Source organism: Schistocerca piceifrons, chromosome 3, assembly GCF_021461385.2.
Source record: "Schistocerca piceifrons isolate TAMUIC-IGC-003096 chromosome 3, iqSchPice1.1, whole genome shotgun sequence".
In the NCBI taxonomy this organism is placed as follows: Eukaryota; Metazoa; Arthropoda; class Insecta; order Orthoptera; family Acrididae; genus Schistocerca; species Schistocerca piceifrons.
In genome coordinates this window covers 526340863-526362943 of record NC_060140.1, presented here as the reverse complement: position 1 = coordinate 526362943, position 22081 = coordinate 526340863, and the positions used below count along the sequence as shown (strand labels likewise).

Genomic DNA, 22081 nt, shown 5'->3' with positions numbered 1-22081 from the left:
TTCTAATTGTGCCAGGTATAGGACGTAGAGGGCGTGGCAGTGTAACTTCTCTCCTTGTTTGTGGATAAACTTAGGGCCCTAAAGACTTTTGGCTATGTTTGCTGAATTTCACAACTTTTTCTGTGGTTAGCTGTAAGAGTTGAAAAAGTTGTCACACTACGTGCTTAAAGGCAAAGCCTAATACTTTGTAACTGGCTGTTTAAAAAGTGGTGATCGGGGAATGTTTTGACTGGAGTGCTTGGTGCTTGTTTATGCAAAAACTTCTGTAGTTTCTTCCCCCCCCCCCCCCCCCAAATTGCCTTTGCATATTTTCTTCTTTTGATTTTATTTAAGCTTTCAACGATTTGTTTCTGTTATTTGCATTTGTCCTAAAAGAGTATTTTTCAGATCGCTAGGTATTATCGGCTTTGCTTCATTGTGACTATTGTTCTTTCGGATGTCTTTTTCAAATCTGTCATAATTAATTTAAAATCCGGAATTGATATCTTTGCTACACCATGTTTCTATAAATAACTTGCCATACTGTTTGAGTTAACAAATCGTATGCTCTCCTAATCATTCCATGAATTAACTACATTAAATGGCCTTCATTCATTCAGTATAGAAGAAGACTAATAGTAATCTCTTTTAAGTTCAATTTCTGCCTCTTAAAATATGTATCGGTTGTTAATATAATCTCTTTGGAACTAAAATTAGAAGGAAGGTCAGCATTGGCTGTAATTTTGATGATTTATTAACAGCAAAATCGATTTTTGATCACATAATGACCATCTTCAGTGCTGGAAGTTAAATATTTCACATAGCTATCAGTGAATAAGAAACAAAAGACAGCAAATACACCTGAGTAGGAACAAACTGTTGGTAAGAACACACCTTTAGAGTACAAATTAAAGCTCGTAGGCACTGGTGTCTAGTTACTAGCAGTAACAGAAGCTATGAAGCGATCACAATAACTGAAGGTGCTGTTTACATTCACCTATACAGCAGACCTCGGTGTGACAGGGGCTTGGAACACCCTCTATGTAACATGTCACGTGAAGACTTCACATTACTTTATTTGGCAAGAGATTACCACAAAATACCAAATGTGCACTTGGAAATCATTAATTGAATATTTCAAATTTAAAATTGTACATTAAAAACGCTTAGCAAAAAGGAAGGGGGAAATGCACATTTTACAACATACACTGGTGTGTTATTTTCAAAACAACTTAAAAAAGAAAAAAAAAACATGTAAGAATAAAAATCAAGTGGTAGATTATAAGGTGTCAAATTACAGGACCGGTAGAAAAGAAAAATATACTAATAAAATAGCATCAAATATAACAAAATTTGTTATAGCATAGTAACCGCCATCTGGCGTGGGAAGTCAAAGGTGTGAAGGCCTTAATTTACGTAAAATATTAACGTTGAAACCAAGAAGTCAAATACATAAATAGTCGTGATTGTACAATATATGCCATGATTTAACAGGTCAAAATGTCATGAAACACAACATTCTTTATAAAAAAAAATTTAAGGTGCAGACTAACAATTTTATATCGTATTTAATGAGATGATGATACACACACCTCAGTTGTCCCGTTTGGACATGTTGACACAGTTATAACTGTTCTTGAGGCTTAATTACAAAAAATCATCATAATTATGAAAAGTGGAACGATGTAAAAGCGTATTGTGGATGCAGAGATCGTTTAGCGCACTCTCTTTGAAAGTCTGTGCTTCTCCAGGTCAGGATGGTGGTGTTCCATGGACTACTTACTTCCGCATCTATGCAGGTCTTCTCTCTCGTGAACTTCTGTAATCACCGTCGTGTGCAGAAGACACATGTTGCCCCTTGATAGAGTTCACCACATGCAAAATAAAAATAAAACCCACATATAAGATTTAAACACTTATATTTGGTTAATTTATGTTACTATTTTCTTGTTATGTAACAACTTTTGATTGCGAGTATCATTCGTTGTTCAGAAGATGTAGGGCTAATCACTCCTCTAGAGTCGTACAACACAGCATAGTACCATGCACATGCTCGTGCACATGTTGTCGTCGTCGTCAGTCCTGAGACTGGTTTGATGCAGCTCTCCATGCTACCCTATCCTGTGCAAGTTTCTTCATCTCCCAGTACCCACTGCAACCTACATCCTTCTGAATCTGCTTAGTGTATTCATCTCTTGGTCTCCCTCTACGATTTTTTACCCTCCAATGCTAAATTTGTGATCCCTTCATGCCTCAGAACGTGTCCTACCAACCGATCCCTTCTTCTAGTCAAGTTGTGCCACAAACTTCTCTTCTCCCCAATTCTATTCAATACCTCCTCATTAGTTATGTGATCTACCCATCTAATCTTCAGCATTCTTCTGTAGCACCACATTTCAAAAGCTTCTATTATTTTACTGTCCGAACTATTTATTGTCCATGTTTCACTTCCATACCTGGCTACACTCCATACAAATACTTTCAGAAACGACTTCCTGACACTTAAATCTATACTCGATGTTAACAAATTTCTGTTCTTCATAAACGCTTTCCTTGCCATTGCCAGTCTACATTTTATATCATGAAAGTGTTGTTAATAAAAATCTCTATTTAAACTAGACTGAACTGCATGTGACTGCTTTAGTCCTTAATAAAACTTGCATCTGACAGTGTATTTAACTAAACTGAACTTTATCTGGCTGCATGAAAATATTGTTCGAAAATTAATACTCAAAATACACATCTGACTGCATGAAAGTTTAGTGGTAAAAATAAATGAAAGTCACCAACCTGCATCTGACTGCGTCTGTGGACTTAGCTCGTGCACTCCTTCCCGTTTAGCCGATAATAAAACATACATTCAACTCAGCCGTAGTGCAATGGCATAAAATTGTCATTCTAGATAACTTTACTAATTTGGGCCCTGTTTGTTACTTAATAAAAATTCTGTCCTGATCTGAATAATTTGCCAACTGTGCAATGGCATATAGATTATTTTGCTCTGATAAATGAAATTATTAACTTTACTCATGGGAACTTTACTTTAATGTACCTTTTGGTTCAATGCAAGCACAGGATGCGGAGAACGACATAAGGTGTGAGATGAAAAAAATAGTTATTGTTCAAACTTTTAAGGCACATGTGAAAAACTAAAAAAAACTTATATAGCATGGATTTACGAGAAAGTTTCACAAAACTCTTATTGCATCAACAATGGGATTTCAATCTAGCTTTTAGACATTATTTAACCAAAGAAAACCTATTTTATAAATTATTCTTTCTAGTTTCCCCAGGTATGTGCCGAGTTTCGCTCAATATATAGCTTATTATGTGTGTAGCGCCAATTCTTACTTTGATGCTGCCTCCTGCAGGCATCTAGCTCCAACTCGAAACATGTCTCCTGTCTCTGGGCATCTCCTCACCACTACTCTAACTTTTACCGCGTGCACCTAGCTCTGTCAGCTGTCAAAGATCTTACTACTTGAAGATGTACTACTCGTCCAACCTTGCGGTTGGCTACTATCGACATTTTTCACTGGCTCTATCCTGATCGAATCTCAGCACATACCTTTCAATCTTCTCTACTTCGACCATCATCAGTTATTTTGCTCCCTAAATAGCAAAACTTGTTTACTACTTTAAGTGTCTCATTTCCTAATCTAATTCCCTCGGCATCACCCGACTTAATTCGACTACATTCCATTATCCTCGTTTTGCTTTTGTTAATGTTCATCTTATATCCTCCTTTCATGACACTGTCCATTCCGTTCAACTGCTCTTCCAAGTCCTTTCCTGTCTCTGACAGAATTACAATGTCATCGGCGAACCTCAAAGTTTTTATTTCTTCTCCATGGATTTTAATACCTACTCCGAATTTTTCTAATCCAAAATGATCTTCCCCGAGGTCGGCTTCTACCAGTTTTTCCATTCGTCTGTAAAGAATTAGTGTTAGTATTTTGCAGCTGTGACTTATTAAACTGATAGTTCGGTAATTTTCACATCTGTCAACACCTGCTTTCTTTGGGATTGGAATTATTGTATTCTTCTTGAAGTCTGAGGGTACTTCACCTGCATCATACATCTTGCTCACTAGATGGTAGAGTTTTGTCAGGACTAGCTCTCCCAAGGCCGTCAGTAGTTTTAATGGAATGTTGTCTACTCCTGGGGCCTTGTTTCGGCTCAGGTCTTTCAGTGCTCTGTCAAACTCTTCACTCAGTATCGTATCTCCCATTTCATCTTCATCTACATTCTCTTCCATTTCCATAATATTGTCCTCAAGTACATTGCCCTTGTATAGACCCTCTATATACTCCTTCCACCTTTCTGCTTTCCCTTCTTTGGTTTGGACAGGGTTTCCATCTGAGCTCTTGATATTCGTACAAGTGGTTCTCTTTTCTCCAAAGGTCTCTTTAATTTTCCTGTTGGCAGTATCTATCTTACCCCTAGTGAGATAAGCCTCTACATCCTTACATTTGTCCTCTAGCCATCCCTGCTTAGTCATTTTGCACTGCATTAGTGTTTGTTCTGTGGCTCAGTTATTTTATGGCTGGTAAACATGTTTGCTACTTGTGTGCCATACATTTCATTGTTTTTGTACTTGTCTACATGCCAGGACATCCGGTTAAGTAAATCTTGACAATGACGTCACTTAACAAAGTCTGATTATATGCAGCATTGTTGTACTTGACAGTGGCTGAAGCCTGAAATGATGATGGTATTATAAAATAAGGATGTTGTACACCCAAAGAGTTGAAATGTCATTCAAACATTGTTACATTACCATCAATGTAACCTGTGTAGTTTGTGTGTGTGTGTGTGTGTGTGTGTGTGTGTGTGTGTGTGTGTGTGTGTGTGTGTGTGTGTGTGTGTGGTATACAGAAGAAGACCTTCTGGTTAAAAGCTTACTTGTTTAGCAGTCTTTTTGTTGTGCATGTTTGTGACTCAACATTTACACGATACAGTGAGAAGCAATCTATCCTGTTCATAATACTATATACTCCTAATATGTTTACAAATAAATTGAACTTTTTTTTGTAAAAAGTCTTTCAGTGATTTTCATTTCTATTGGTGGCATAAAGAAATTGCCAAAAACTTTTTTTGTGTAGGTGAGCAAAAGGAAACTGCCTCTACACCACTCAGCATTACAAAGAGAAGTGGTAGGAAAGGAAGTACAAAAGAGACATCATCATCATCATCTACAAAGCTATGTGGAAATCCATTGTTGAGTAAAAGGAAACTAGATTATAATACATCGGACCCAAATAAGGAACCACTAGTTGCAGAAGCTGTGCCTTCTGATAAAAAAACAGATGTTTCACAATACAGGTAAAGACTTTATAACTTGTGAAATAAATAAACTATATTAGAGAGTCTGAATTGTTTCATTTAGTGTGTCATAACTTTACAAATGAATATGGCATTTATAGCGAAACTTACATATGTTAGGTTGGTTTCAAAACTGGCATTATACATGACAGAAAAAAGAATTACATGGGTGAATCTAAATTACCTTCATAGTCTAGAGCTGTTTACAGAAATAAAATAATTTATCTTTCTGAAGAAGAGGCAGAACATGGTGGTATTTGTTAGCACTCCAAACTTGGCAGCTTTGTAATACTCTCAACCTTTAGTACAGTTCAGGTAGTTTATTCAAATAGCATACAAGGTAGAATATTGAGTTATGAATTATATTAAAGAAAAGAAAGAAATAAGGAAAAGAGAATTTCACTTGCCACATGTAGTTGTACCGATATTGGTATAACTGGCACATAACAGTGAATGAAACAATCAGTCAAAGATGATATTATTCATTCAGAGATAATCAAATGGAAGGAAGCTGAGAAGGTAAGAATAATGAAAATGTGACAATTGTTAGAGGTAAAGGAGATATTGGAAAATACTATCTGGAATATAAGCAGTGAATGAGTGAAGTGATACAATCAGTTTATAGTGGAGATGTTGAGAAGTAGATAGGCTCATAAATTAAGACTTCCTCTAATGAATCAGCTCACGAACTTGCACTCGTATCCAGTGCAACTACAAATGCACACAGAACAACATTGTCTTTACACTGAACCCAACTGGGACCAGGGATTGGATGAAATGAGTTAAGTAGAAAAGTATGCAGCAAGGCAAAGGTGGAAAGAGAGTGACAAGGATTGTGAGGAGGAATAAAAGAAATAACACTATGGTCTCTAACTCACTTGGGCCACCAGTGACCCACACAAAATACATGAAAGGCTATTAAGCAAATTCCAGTAGTAGTCACTGTACAGGAAACCCAGGCTACCTCTGTATTTAAGATTGATTAAAGTTATCACCTTTGCAGTTATGTACGTCTTGTCATGAAACCATGTTTAAGTCGTACAATGATGTGATACTGATAAAAACATTTTGAGCAGAATGGTATAGAAATGACAGAATTGCAAAAATATCTATAAGCCATTTAAGTGTTACTTTAACAGAAGTAGGATACTCAACTTTGAAGTTATAAGATTAAACTTCAGAAAGTAGGGTAAAATGTCAAAATGCAAATAGAAATACCACCAGATGTACTGAGGATCTTGCTGAGGCCTTCACAGATAGTTTCTATCTCACCAGCTTGTCCAGAAACAGGATTTCTTGTGCCTTGTTCCATGGTCACCTTTCATTCCTCACATACCTGCAGATAGGTCCAAAGGATATCCATCCATCCGTCCCCCAGTACCACCCAGGGGCAACTAAATCACATTCTCCACCAAGATTTTGACTAACTCTAGCCATGCCCAGCAATGACAAATATCCTACCATACATCCTCTATCACCTACTCCAGCTGTGTCACATTAAAAGTAGGGCCACCTGTGAAAGCATCTCCGTGATCTACCAATTTTACTGCAACCATTTTGCAGCATTCTGTATGGCTATGACCACTAACAAGTTCTGTCCACATGAACAGCGACTACCAAACTGTGAAGAAGAGACAACTGGGTCAGCCAGTTGCGATACATGCTGCCCAACAAGATGTGCTTGATTTTAATAACTGCTTCACAGTTTGTGCCAACTGGATTCTTTCCTCACCGTTCTCTCTACAACATGTCCTTTGTTTTTGTAATCTCCCTGCCCTCAACTATAGCTAGTACCTGTCCTTCATGCCCCTTGCCCCTCAAAGCATCTGCATATTCTTTCCCCCTTCTCGTGTTTCGCCTCTCTCTTGTTCCCCGTCAGCACAGCCTTCAGGTGCTGCACATAGCAGTCCGCCAAACTGTACTTGCCTCATCCCTACACAATTTTGTAGGCAGCACTACAGCATATTCTCCACCCCCACTATTATCCTGTTATCCCCCCTTTCCACCCTGCCCCCCTCCTGTGCCCCTATTACCTATCCCCCTTCCCACCTCCCCTCCTCCCTATCCTCCCTGTCCTCTGTTTTCTTTTTATGTGTCTATGTGCAGCTCAATGCCTTTGTGTAGTGAAAAGCAATCTATCCATTCATGTTGTTATTCCATCCCTGATTTTCCATTGTTCAATTTTAGATACTAAAGTCTGAAAATCATTAATCACTATCATACAATATAAAAATAAAGGAAAAAATCCATCATTAATTTTCTATTTTCCTTTTATGAGATTCAGAGTAATTCTGAATCATGTTTAAAAAAAGAAATAACAAGAAAATTAAGTAATTTTTTTCTGCTGTGGCTCTTTCTTGAAGTTCAAGATATTAGGTTTTTTTTTTTAGCCTTCAACTAAATTTCATACACCCCCCCCCCATAATGTCATTTCATTAACTCCCAATGCTAGAAAGTCAAAACAAGATCACTTTAAAAAGCTGTAAAAATGGAAGCATACTTAAAATACTCAAATATAATAAGGTCACTAATTTCTGTAGAGAGAGAATGAATAAATGAAATTTCATCCAAATTAGATATAGTGCCTAAGATTGGTTTGCTTGACATGGAATGATCTGATTGCAATTTATACAGAAATTGGATGCTCCTTTACACTGCCTGTTCATTTCTAATTCCTGCTGCAGTATTTCCTATAGATTAACAGCTTCAAAATTAGTGGTATTTTTGGTGGTTGGGAACTTCATTGTAAACAGAGCAACTTGTGAAGCTATAATATTTCTGAGTATGTGGTCAACTGGATCATCCATCTGCAAGGCAAGCTACAGTTTCTACCATTCCCTGTTTTCTTCATGCCATTCCTTAGCTTCTCAAAGAAAAGAATTAAGTTATTTTGAACAACTATGATGAACACTTCAGTAACACAAAACACACATAAACTCACCACCTGTAGTCAATCATAGAATTCTCCCAGTTGTCTGAACTAAAGTAGCTTGCCAGTTAAGTTTACACAGAAGCAATTTCATTACTTATTGTCAAAAGTAAAATTATCAAAAGTGTAAAGATATTTTGAATTACAGATGAATGTCTTCCAGCTGTAGCACTCTCTTGATTGTTTCAGGAAGGAACTGAACACTGTAATAGAACAGTTGGAGACTTTATGTAGTAAATGGTCATTTACTCAAGAACAGTCGGCCAGTTTACCAAATGAGGTTAATGATATGGTGGATGTTGCCACTGGACAAACCAAACTACTCATCAAAGAAAAGCTTGCACAGTACAGAGGGCTTATTGATGAATGTGAAAAAAATAGTGGGCCTGTAAGAGTGACAGAATCAGATTTGCAAGGTTTCTGGGAAATGGTAAATCTACAGGTACTGTGGACTAATTGCTGTTATTGATACAGGCTTAAGGTTTGTCCTCATAATGCTGCAAAGATATATGTAGCTTTGTTCACTTGTATTTGTTTTCGAATGAGTAGCCCAGATTCAAAAGCCACTAAATGCATTTTTTGTTGATTTTTAGTGGACACACTGCCATATATATTCCTTTTCAGCTTCTAGACAGAGGAATAGGTTTCAGGGCGCAGAACTCAATATAAACCATTGCAAGTGGTTGTAGAAAATTGTGTTCCATTACAAAGGCTTGTGCCACTGACTGCACATTGTCTATGGGTGTAAATCCTGCTAAATGTCCAACATTTGGAAAACTGAAGTTCAACATGCACAGCTGTTGCCATGCCATGACCAGTTGCAAAGCATGCCAACTGACATCATACTTACCAGTCTAGTCATTCAAACGTACCTTTCACTTTGTTACGAATAGAAGGGATGCTTTTCTTACTCAGCGCTAGGTTGGCATGGTGAACGCGTATGCAACAGAGAAGCTCTTGCTGTTGACACATTGTCAAAAATATACGCTAGTAAGCACAGCTCAGCTGATCTTATCATTAAAGCAATGTTGTGCAATGGAAACTGTATTGACACTAATTGTTATGTCATAACCTCAAGAAATTCATGGTATGACCTGTGCTGTCCTCTACGCAGTGGCTTAATGGATAATTCCTGCAAAACTGAAACTTTAAGTTGTCTGGCAACAAAGATAGTAAGAGTGTAGTGCATAGCAAAACAAAAGAAAATTTATATTTAATGCAGTGGATTTCACAGAGAGCAGCGAAGAGTGCTATGTGTTACACTTACATTGTTTCAGATTGCTCCCAGTTTCACAGGAATTGTGCATTGGGGAGGATTGTAAGCAACCACTGGGGGGGGGGGGGGGGGGGGGTGTTGGTAATAAAAATTGAAATTTTATTATTTGCGTTACAAATAGTAAAGCCCATCACATTTCAGAGACCTAAAAAGGCAATGAAGAATCAGGTGGAGACTTTAACTTGCAGAAATCCTTTCCACATTCACAGAACAGAAATGATATGGATTTAGGACAGACTTCAGTCATTGGGCTCCCCAAGCAGGTCGCAAGCACAGGCCCACAAGCAGTGAGGACATTTCCTTTACTTCTCTGCAGGGTAGGGAGTGGGGAGCTGTATGGAGGCTTGAAAAGAGATGATGTGGATACCGCATGTTTCTTAGACTAATTAATTTTGCCACAAAAAAACGTGCAAATCAGTTTAAATGAGGTTTCATTGCTATAAATTTACCAGGTAAACTAAAAGCTTAATACTACCACATAATTTTACTACAAAGTAGGTACATATTTCTCATTTTACTTAATCATGCATTATACATGTAACAATTCTTGAACAAATCTCGCCCTCTTTAATCTTCTTGCTCTTTTTCCCTTTTACAAAAGCATCTACAATTGGTTCATTCATTCATGTGCTTTGTAGATGTAATGTGTAGTTCAGGTTATGGTCTGACAATATCTCAAAGGCATTTAATTGTTCTTCATTGCTGGAAACACTTGTTTAAAGATGTACATGCAATCAAGCATTAATATTAAATTGCAGCCACCTTCTTCTAATGAAGAAACTTACTGTGAGGGAAATGCTTGTAGAAATGTAGAACATATATCTTGTTTTTAAATTTGTCTTTATCTTCCCTGTCGTGCTACAGGTCAGTTTCTTAAAGCTGCATACCTGTACAAATTTTTTCAGTATTCACTGAATATAGGGACGAAAAACACCCTCCAGCTCTGTCAAATCCTTAAATCAAAACAGAAATTCTTCCTTAATGGTAAGATAAATAGGTGGATAGCATTTGAAGTTTGTCAATACCATAGTACTTCGGTCAAGATAATTTTGAAAAAAGAACTGCATTTCCCTTGTCCACTTGATTCTCCCAAAGTGAGAATTTTATTTTGAATGTGTGCGCACAATCAATGAAATGTGTTATCAACAGATCCTTACCTTGAACATGTGAAGTGTTAGAGTATTTCAGATGGCTGGTCATACTGACAAGGAAAGCTAGTTCTCTTTTCCACAAAGGCTGTTTAAGTTCAGGAACAAGCCAGTGCACCTCACAGACTTTCTTGCTGAAGGTTGATGTCTTCAAGAAAGTTCTCAGATTGGTGCTCCTGCTTAGTTCATTTTTCAAAGTGACATTATTTGCACATAAATTTTTCTGCTGAGTCATGTAGTGAACCCCTCTTATTTCTTGGTGTTCTCCCAGCTTTTTCATTTTCTCATTCAGTTGTGGTTGGAATCATGATTTATATCCAACATGACTGGTGCTGTGTCTGTAGACACAGACACTTAAAAATTTCATGATAAACATATATATTTTCTACATTTCTCCATTGCTATGAAGTCTAGGAGCTTTCTGTGACTCCAGGTTCACTGTTTGTGCCTCTGATAAAAATGGCTAGTTGAGCTGTAACAAACTGTTCACAAAGATTTACAAGCTGACTGTGAAAATCATGTGACATCTGCTATATGTGTTGCAAGATTGACACGTTTGAAATAGTACCATGCATCTGAAGATCCTTTGCAATGCAGATGGAAGTGCAAACATAGTGTCTGTGTCACACTACTATCCCTTGTCATTGCTGAAATTAAGCGTCGCTACTCTTAAAACTGACTCTCCCCTATTTCACAGCAAGCCCTTTATGTTGTCATGGCCAGTGTTAACATGCTTTCTCCTCACTCCCTGCCATGTTGCAGCTGCTCTGCTCACAAGCAGAAGCCTGAAAAAGTGCAAGTGCTCATGCTCAAAATCATCAATTTATAATTTATTTGGTTAATTAAGTATCAAAATAGTTTTAATATACTGGCATAAAGCTGTACAATGAACTGCCACTGGCAGTTCTGTCATGTATAGTACAGTTCCTTAGAAAGATGGTACAAAACCAATTATCATCTTTGTATATGAGGTAGAAGTAGTCTATAATACTGTGATATCGTAAACTTAAGATGTAATTTTAAATTTAATATTTTATTATTGTATACATTCATTGGTGCAGTTATCAAAACCCATAGTATGTACATGATCAGTGTTTGATGATTGAATACAAAAATAATTATGTAACAGGTGTGATGTTTGGCAGGTTGTAGTGCGGGATACAAAGAAGTGTTCTTTAGCACATAAAACCATCAAGTCATGGTCAAAATTCATAAGAACATTAAACAAAAATTAGGAAGATATGCTACGAAAGACGTGTTATTTGCAGATGACTCACTGTTGATGGGTGAGGAAAAATGGAAGTGCATAGGCAAGATGATCTATGGAAGCAACTTAAAGAAAACATCTGGGATGCTAGTAAACACAGAGAAGAGCAAAACATTATTCATGACAAGGGAAAAGATAAAATTGAGTGGAAAATTTTTGAAAGTGATGAAAAGTTTAAAGTACTGAAGTGTGATGACAAATAATGGCAAGATAGCAGAAGAAATTGAATAAAGAATACAACAAGCAAACAGTTTCTGCCAGAATGTAATGGATATACAGTGAAACATGCTCCCAAAGAAATATAAGAAAAGTTATGTTTTCAATTTATGAACACATTATAGCATATGCAGCTGGCACATAGACAAAAAGAAAGTGGGAAGAGAGCAGAATGCAGACAGTAGAGATGAAACTTGAAAGATGTTTTGAAGATAAGACATGTTATGGACAGAATAGGAGAGGTGAGTGTGCAAAAAATATTTTCTGGAAGGGAGAGAGAGAGAGAGAGAGAGGAGGGGGGGGGGGGGGGGGGGGTTATTTGATGCACAACCTGACCCATGAAGTGGCAAGCAAACAGGCAGTGTGAAGATAACATTCGATAGAGGTCAAGGCGACTGTAGTTTGAAATATTATATCTCTTGATAAATTTCTATATTTGCAAAAGGAATGTCTACTTCAGCAGATTTTATGCTTACATTCATTAGAGTAATAGAGTAAGAGATTACTAAAGTGATGTAGAAGAAGGGGTAAATTAATTGTATTTATATTTTTTAGTAACAATGTACATGAGCTGCTTTTTTAAAAATTAATAATAAACCGATTTATTACTTTGTGGGCAAATCTTAAAGCATAAGTAGGAAACTGTACAATCTTTTGATATGCTACCTGATTTTTATTTGTGAGGCTTACTGCGCAGGCATAGTGTGTGTTTCCAGGATTGCATTGCAACAGGAAAAGGGCTTTCTGTGTGCTCAATTTTGAGGTGTCCAGAGCTGTGGTTACAGTGCAGTGCGAGTTTCGGGCACAGTAATAACATAGATACATGGTACCAACAGTTCATGGAAACCTGAAGCTTTTGTAAGGGGAAGAGTCCTGTGTCTGATGCGTTGAGAGTGTGCGAGGTGTTTCAGTGAAGTCGCCGCAAGTCACTTACTAAAGCAAGCAGGGAATTGTGCATGCCAAAGATTACAGTATAGAAAGTGGTACATAAATGGCTAAGTTTCAAACTGTACAAGTGTGATGAGTGCATGTCCTTACATCAGCAAATAAGTGAAGACTTGTCTGTGAAGAGCTGCAGTTAAGAGTGGAGGACACTGGTTTTGTACAAGACTTATCTTGTGCTATGAAGCCACTATCAATGTAAGTGGCAAGGTGAACGCACTCACTGTCCGTATCTGGGGAAGTGAGAAACTACATAAGAGTATGTGAGACTCACCAAAAGTGAATGTTTTGTGTGCGGTTCATACAAGTAAGTGCACAGCCCATTTTCCTTGAACAACCAATGATAGCAGGCAATTCATTTTGAGACATATTGAAAACCTACGTGTTATCCTAGCTGATCCTCAGAAAAGAAATCCACTACTGTATAGCCACATTATCAGTGACAAACAGCTGGCAACAGCATCTGCTGTAAAATATCTAGGTGTAACTGTCCTAAGCAACCTTAAGTGGAATGACCTTATAAAACAGGTAGTGGGAAAAGCAGACATCAGGCTCAGATTAATCGGAAGAATCTTAAGGAAATGTAACTCATCCATGAAAGAAGTGGCTTATAAGGCACTAGTTCACCCGATTCTGTTCATCTTTCTGGGATCCCTATCAGGTAGGACTAATAGAGGAGATAGAAAAGATCCAACAAAGAGTGTCATGTTTTGTCACAGGATCGTTTAGCTGGTAGGAGAGTGTTATGGAGATTCTAAACTAACTCCACTGGCAGACGTTAAAAGAGAGCATTGGGCATCATAGAGAGATTTACTATCAAAATTTTGGGTAGCACTTCTCAGGAGGCGTCGGATAACAATCTCCCCCCCCCCCCCCCCCCCCCTCCTGCTTGTAGCATCGTTCCTGAAGTTGGTGTCAAATATGTTTAGGAACTGTGATTGTGTGTCAACACATGATCCAGTATGCTTTCCTTAATGGTCAAGCAAAATCAGTGTGAATTCTTTCCCATGATTATGTTGCTTGGGGATGGTGAAGGTTAATTTAGAATATCCTTTTTGTGATTGGGTATTGCTATTTGACAAGATTCACATTGTGAAACCATTTCTCAACCTCTGTGTCCATTTTTGGTCACCAGCTTGTCATTTGTTTCATCTATCTTCATAGTCAGCTCCAAGCATTCATTGTGGGACACAGATATTGAGCATCTTTGGTTGGAATTTAAAGGTGTTATCCACCACATACTAGAGAAATACGTGCTTAGCAAAAATATAGAGGAGGGAAAGGATCCACCTTGATTCAACAAAAGTTTTAGGAAGTTTCTGAGAAAGCAGAGAATTTTGCACAGTTGTCTTAAACGTAGTCGCTGCCCTGCTGACAAACAGAAATTATGTGAAATGAAAGCAGCTGTCAAAAGGTCAGTGAGAGATTCTTTTAATGAATTTGAAAGCAATATTTTATCTGCAGAGTCAAAAGATAACACCAAAAACTTTTGGTCGTACATAAAATCTATGAACACTACACACAATTCAATACCTTCTCTTTCTGACAGTACGAGTTACGTAACAGATCATGATACACGGAAGGCCAAAATTCTAAACCTAGCTTTCAAAAACTCATTTACGGTAGAGGACTGCAGCACAATTCTCCCTTTCATTTATCGAACAAACGCAAGGATAGCTGACATAGTGTTTAGTGTATCTGGGATTGTAAAACAGTTAAGATCCTTAGACACCAGGAAGGCATCTGGCCCAGACGGTATCCCCGTAACATTATATGTTGACTATGCTACAAATACAGCACCATTCTTATCCATCATCTCTCAGAGATCATTGGAACAGTGGAAAGTTCCACTGGACTGGAAGAAGGCTCAGGTCATAGCAATCTATAAAAAGGGTAGAAAATCGGATGCACATCATTACTGGCCAATTTCACTGACATAGATTTGTTGTAGAATCATGGAACGTATTTTGTTTTCAGACATAATATTATTTCCATACTTTGAGAAGCTCATCTGCATAAACCAGCACAGTTTTAGGAAACAGCACTCGTGCGAGACACAGCTGGCCCTCTTTCTGCATGATATACAACAGGCTGGTAGATACCGGCTCCCAGGTTGAGGCCATATTCCTTGACTTTCGAAAGGCATTTGACTCGGTTCCGCACTGCTGCTTGCTCCAAAAAGTGCATGCTTAGTCTATCTGATGACATATGTGATTGGATAAAAGTTTTCTAACAGACAGAGAGCAGTATGTCGTCCTGAATGGGGAGACTTCAACAGAAACAAGTGTAACATCAGGTGTGTCCCAGGGCAGCGTATTAGGTCCTGTGCTTTTTACGATTTACATAAACGATCCGGTTGATGGTATTGACAGTGGCATTAGGCTGTTTGCTCATGATGCTGTAGTCTACAGGTAAGCAGTATCACATGAAAGTTGTGAACAAATCAATGAGAATTTGGAGAAAATAAATGCGTGGTGTAATGAATGGCAGTTATCTCTCAATATTAGGAAGTGTAACCTATTGCGTATAACAAAGCGAAAATCCTCATTATGTAAAAGTGCAAAATAAATGTCCAGTCTTTGGAAGCGGTAACATCTGTTAAGTATCTGGTTGTGACTATTCGAGATCTCAAATGGAATGATCAGATTACACAAGTAACGGGTAAGGCGAAATCTCGATTGCGGTTTATTGGTAGGATCCTGAAGCGATGCAGTCCTTCAACAAAGGAAATTACTTAATATACTCCAGTTCGTCTGTATGGGACCCTTACCAATTGGTTCTGATTTGACAGATTGAGAAGGTTCAAAGAAGAGTGGCAAGACTCATGACTGGTACATTTAGCCATCATGAGAGTGTTACAAATCTCATAGAAAGTTTGAAGTGGGACACACTTGCAGATAGACAAGGCACTAAACAGAAGGGGCTGCTCACTACATCCTTGGCAAAGATCGGATTTTGGGATTTGGAGCATATATTATTACCACCAACTTTAAAATTGCACAATGATCACCATTTAAAGATGAGGGAAATTAGAGCTCGTACCGAGGCATTCAGACAGTCGTTCTTCCCTCGTGCGGTCCGCGAGTGGAACGGGGCGGGGGGAGGGGGTGGGAATATGACTTTGGTGTGAATAGTGCCCTCTCTCACACACCACACCACACCACTTGGTGGCTAGCAGAGTATATATGTAGACCCCAGTGTCCATCATGAACTGTCTTCAAAATTTTCTCCTTGAACATTTTTCGTGTGATAACCCTTTTGAATTCTGTCTGGTGCTGATGGGAGTCCTCTTATTAAAATGTGGCTGCAAAATTTTTTTGTCCTTTGGCAAATAGCCTGTCCATTCATTTTTCACATAGCGCGTTATCTTTTTTTGTTGCTGCATCTTGGCTTGTGGCTTCTCAAATTTTACTATGCTCGACTAGAAATTAATTGATCTGTTGTTAATATCTTCATTAAGTTGCAAGCCTGATTCTTCAGACATATCGAATTTTTCATCCAGACCAGCAGGAAGCCTTGATAAGTGTCAGTGTTGCAGTGTTTTTCTGTGGTCCTATATCCTGTTAATGTGATAGCCCATCTTTGTGGTCTCAGAACAGTCATTAGTGTCAGTTATTTCTTTGGATGGAATATTGAAACCAGAGGCTTGTGATGTGTGATCAGTTCCAACCTTCTTACATGAAAGTGTTGGTGAAATTTTTGACCCCATAAATTATGAATAGTGCTTCTTTCTCAATCTGTCTGTATATCTAGCTTGATGTCCATTTGAAGTCCTGGAAGGGAAGGAGACTTTCTGATCCCACTGAATAGTTGTTAGACAGCACTGCTCTGATTCTATATGAAGATGCATCTGTGGCTAATGCTACAGTTTGAATCGGATAAAAGTGCACCAATTAGGTTTCCTCGATAATTCCCTTCTTGAGCTTCAAAAACAATGTTTCTTCATGCTTGTACCATTTGAACTGGGGGGGGCGGGGGGTATTTTTGACGTTGATTCAGTGATTTCATCAAATCTCTTGATAAATTTACTGCAGTTTTCAACGAAAGATTGATTCTAGTTCCTGGATTTTCTATGGATGAAACATCTTTTTTATTGTTTCACCTGTCAGTAATGTAGCCACGGTATTCTACTTTGTTTTTGAAGAATTTTTATTTATTTCTGTTGTATTTGAGGTCACGTCCTTCCAGCCATGTGAAAATTATGTTCAAATTCTTCATGTACTCATCCATATTTGTGGCAGTTACTGTTATATTGTCCAAGCAATTGGGACATGCAGATAGAATACTAGTGATTTGTTCCACAAATCGCTGGTATATTACAAGAGCACTTATTATGACAAATGGTACCCTCTGGTATTCAAACAGTCCTAGTGGAGTATTGACAGCAGTCATCTTCTTGAATTCTTTGTGCAGCTCCAGCTGGAGATATGCATCTGATAAATCTACTTTTGTAAAACATTTGTCATCTCTGATGTTTTAAAAGTGAACCTCAGATCTTGGACTTGTGATACTGATCTATTTACAGTTGTGGATTTACAACCACTCTGAAGTCTCCTCAGATTCTTAATGATTCATTTCACATTGGTACAGTAACAATTGGTGTAGTCCATTAAGTGGTCTTCACTTGCATCCAGATTTCTTCTTTGCTCAGCCTTTCAATTTATTCTTTAACTTCTTCCGTCATAGCAAATGGTTCTGGTCTGTGCTTGGAAAAGTTTGGTGTGGCTCCTGTCGTCAGTTTCGGAACTACTTTGTAAGTTTTCTAGGTGCCTAAGCTGGGCTTGGAAAGAGATTCATGATCCTGGCATATTTTCTTCTTTGCTTCTTTAAAGCTATTTTGATCCATCATGTTTGCAGCCTCTGATGTCTTTTCACTAATATTTAAATTTAAGGCATTGCAACAGTTTGTGCCACAGAGATTGGCTGTTTTTTGAGTTGGCAATCATTAATGGAAGCATTTTAGTTGTTCCATTGTATTGGACCACTGCATCATGTTTCCCTTTGAGTTACTCAGGGCTGCATTGAATAGTTTCAATGCTGAATTTGAACTGAATTATTCTGGTGACACAGTAATTTGTAAGCATCAAGATTTCTTAGTGAGCAAGTTGCACCAGTATCCAACAGGAATTTCACTGCGCAGCCACTAATTTCCAGTGGTTTATAGATTTTTCTAGCATATTCACTGCTGCTGATTTCTTAAACCAACGCAACTTCATATGCCTCATTCTGGTTTTTGCTGATGCTTCTTGGCAGTGAAAGGATTCTTATTTTGCCACATGCAGATGGTGATGTTGCATCTGTAGAACACTTCATTTCTGAATCTGCATTCATTCTATCAGTGGTTTAGTCTACATTTTGTGCAAGACTTGTATTTTTAGGGCTCTTTTAATTAGCTCCTTAAATGTGGTCCTTCCGGTTTGTAGTGGCTGATAATTTGAAAATCTTCTTGTGACTCTTCTGTATTTTCACTTTGTTTTTGTGATTCATTGAGTAGCTTCATACACTCAACAGTCTTTAAAACTTCATCAAGGGAAGGATTGCTTTATTACTGAACCAAATTTCACATGGTATCATAAGGATTATTCAGTATAATAACACCTCTGACTGATCTATCAATATCAGCAGTGTCTTGACCACCATGTTTGCATATGAAATGCAATCCCTTGCAACACCACGTAAATCGGCCATTTGTTCTGAATATGCCTGTCTAGGTTTTTTCTACCTGAGGAATTTGTAAGGGCCACCAACACCTGTGTTTTTGCTTTAAAATGAACAGATAGTTGCTTAACCAGCTCAGAATATTTTTCGCTCCTGGTGTCCTTCTGTCAAGAGATTGAATGTGTCAGTGCCAGTCCCTGAGACAGGAAATATGCCCATTCCTGGTTGTCATCTGTTACCAGGTGTGCCTCCAAATGTTGATAAAGGTAGCAAAAGTACATGCCCCATGTTCCTTTATTTTGTCAAATGCGGGGAATACTGACACATTTGATTTTTGATCCAGTGATATAGCACTCCATTTTGGTAGCAGTTTTAATAGATTGCGTTGTTCTTTTGATGCTTCCTGTTTCTGTTCCATGAACTGCCATTGTTGGATCATCATCTTGATACTACTAGTTCTCTCATTGAGATTCTGGATTGTCTTTACGATTCTTTGAATTCTCATTGCCGGATGATATATGGCTAGTGTGCAACTTGTAATTGCTGAAGCAGTCTGTATAGAAATGCACAATTTTATTAACACACAATGCAAAGCAATAGCTGTATAATAATATTGTAACATATATGACCATGGCACAAATAACAAAAAATCAAATACAAAACTGAAAGTTACGGTTTTTCATTCTTGAAAAGTAAATCTCCATTTCTTCTAAAATGTCTGTCTACTTATTTCTGTTACATGTAAAACATTTAACTGTTCTTGAATAGGGAGCATTTGTTAAATGGCATTTTGAATGATCTACATGTTTGCCCTGTGTATTTCATATCACACTTGGGACATGAAACTTCATAAACTTATGAAGAGACAGAAGTCAACAGGCTATTTGTCAACAATTAAACTTGTGAGTGTTCTACGTTGGTAATTTATATTGTATTGGTGTTTTAATGTTACTTACTGTATTATTTTGAAACATTTTTGGTTTTGTCAGATGTATTGTCTACGTATTCCATGGTGGTAAACTGTATTTTCTTCTGTGAAGTTTGTGAAGTGTTTTTCTTTTTTGTAATTTTGTTATATATGAAACTATTTTCAGATTACATTCATTGTTGTGACAAATCTGTCACTGAAGGCTGTCTTCCTTAGTTGTACCTCACTGCTCTAAAGGAAGGCGAATAATCCTGTGAATGCTGAAATAGAAACAAGTATGTTTATGTCATATAAGGTGATAAGATTCAGTTTTTCCAAAGTCACCTTCATCGTTGTGACATATTCACATGACACCGTGAATGGGAGGCAACTACTGATTAAACTGTAAAATCTGATGTGGGACCACCACTTGACATGGCTGCTGAGCACATTCCTCCATAACAAAAAATTTTCCTGATCCCAAATTCCACCAGATAATTTCTGTATGTTGTTGATAGCTCAAGGTTTGTGCTTCCTGGGACAGAAAAGAAATTTAGGTAGATTCTGGATGTGTTCTGCATGTATTATTAGGTTAACCACTTGAAGCTAAAGTCCTGCAAGATAAAAGTCTGTGCTTTCCATATGACAGAGACACAGGAAAGGGCTCCATGTGACGCGGCAAGGTGAACAACTAAAGTACTGTAGACACCCCAAAATCTAGTTGACTATAGATCTCACTAGGATATTCAAGCAGTACTGTATTAACACAAAAGTTCCATGAACAGCACTGTTAGGCCTCCCAAAAGTAGGGCATTGTGTGTTGATAGACAGCTACTGCGAATTACTGTTTTGGTATTGACTGAGTCTGTTGTTGTATAAGTTACTACAGCATGGTCCGCCTCTGCATGTGCGAAGGTGAACACTACAGTAAATGAGTCGATGCACATTGTGGCAGAATGCTTGATGGTAACTCTGCAGAAGCTCAAACTGCTTATTGGAATTGCACTCTCTCATGCATGGAGGAGAGGGGTGTTTTAGGTCACTATGTTTCAGCTAGTGGAGACATTCTGTTGTTGCTACAGTTCCAAAAACTAGTATAATCACACTGTCAGTTAAAGAAACTCTGCATTCCACACCATTTTGGAGAATCACATTTAATGAATACATTCTCTTTATGATTGCTGCAATTGATGGAGGTGATTTTGAAAGTACCATCTCATGATCTGATAAAATGCTCAAAAAATTTTAAAGGTGCATGTCTCAATGTGTATGCTAGATTGTTACAGACTACAAATCATGGCTTTGTGTCTGTCTGTTTCCCATCCAAATGAAAACACAATAAGTTGATGTTTGAAGGCTAAACAGTTTGCTAATGACATATGTGTTTTTGGAGTTGAGTGGAAATGTGTTCTGTTGTGTTCCGATGGAGAACAAGTAGGAAGCCAGCCAAAACATTGGCTAAAGATGATTTACTTGACTTGAGAACTGTGTAAGATTTCATGACAAACATCAATTATAATGAAGTGGAATAATACGTGCTTCAAAGTGGAGAAACATTAAAAAATCAATCCATTCACAGTCGCCCTGTGGCTATGTTCCAACGTGCTTTTTTATCTTCGCTTAGTCATAATTAGGCAACAAGGAATGAAATTTTTTTGGATGAAAAGTTGCTGCAGGTTTAGTATAATGGCCCAACTGAGTGAAGACATGGAGTGAGAAAAAGTAATTTCTATTGAAGCAAAAAGTGTAATGTAAAGTATTTTTAATTAAAGTAATGAAGGAAAATTTCCAGAGCTTTGCGAGTAGACTTTATATGACCATTGAGTTAATAAAACCTTTCGCTTGCCTTTCATTATTGTAATGGCAACTCTCTTAGCGACTTTGTTTGTAGGTGGGTTGCTGTGGTAAGTCTTCCATACTGGAAAAAGTCCTGATTACTCTCTCAAATCTGTCATCTGAAAATGCAGTTTAACACACAACATAACAGTTAATTGGAGTGAGTAATCACAAGACTGGTGAGAGCATCTGTATCCATCCTTTGTACGTAGCTCAGAGGCAGTGCAAAGATTAAGAGAGCTTGCACTGCACACATGAAATACGTAGCAGACAATTCACTGTCCACATCACTCCCATCCACCTGCCCCAAGTGTCAACAATATTCAGCGTTGAATAGTATGTGGCATTCAAAACAAGTTATTACTTGTTCACTTTCAGGCAGCAGCAGTGGAAGATTTCATGCATCCAGTGTCCTCACAGAATTACTTGTTGGTGACATCTCAGTGTTAACTGGTGTGAAGGCTGGTGTGAGTCTGTTGATGGATATTGTGGCAGAAGATAGAGTGGTGCATAAGACGTTGATCAAAGTCCGAGGCTCCAATAATAATTTTTGATGAGTCTGTAAAGAACTCTTCCAGTAGTTGAAGTGTCTGATCAT

The 22081-nt window shown here is 37.8% G+C and overlaps 1 protein-coding gene across 1 annotated transcript in view; it reads left to right on the top strand.

The window, feature by feature from the left end:
• Positions 1-22081, top strand: part of LOC124789735 (disks large-associated protein 5-like) — a 200698-nt gene that overhangs the window by 64470 nt on the left and 114147 nt on the right. Inside the window, exons 4-5 of the mRNA XM_047257186.1 lie at positions 5085-5304; positions 8423-8675. Coding sequence (XP_047113142.1) covers positions 5085-5304; positions 8423-8675 — 473 coding nt within the window. The remainder of the gene's footprint in view (positions 1-5084; positions 5305-8422; positions 8676-22081) is intronic.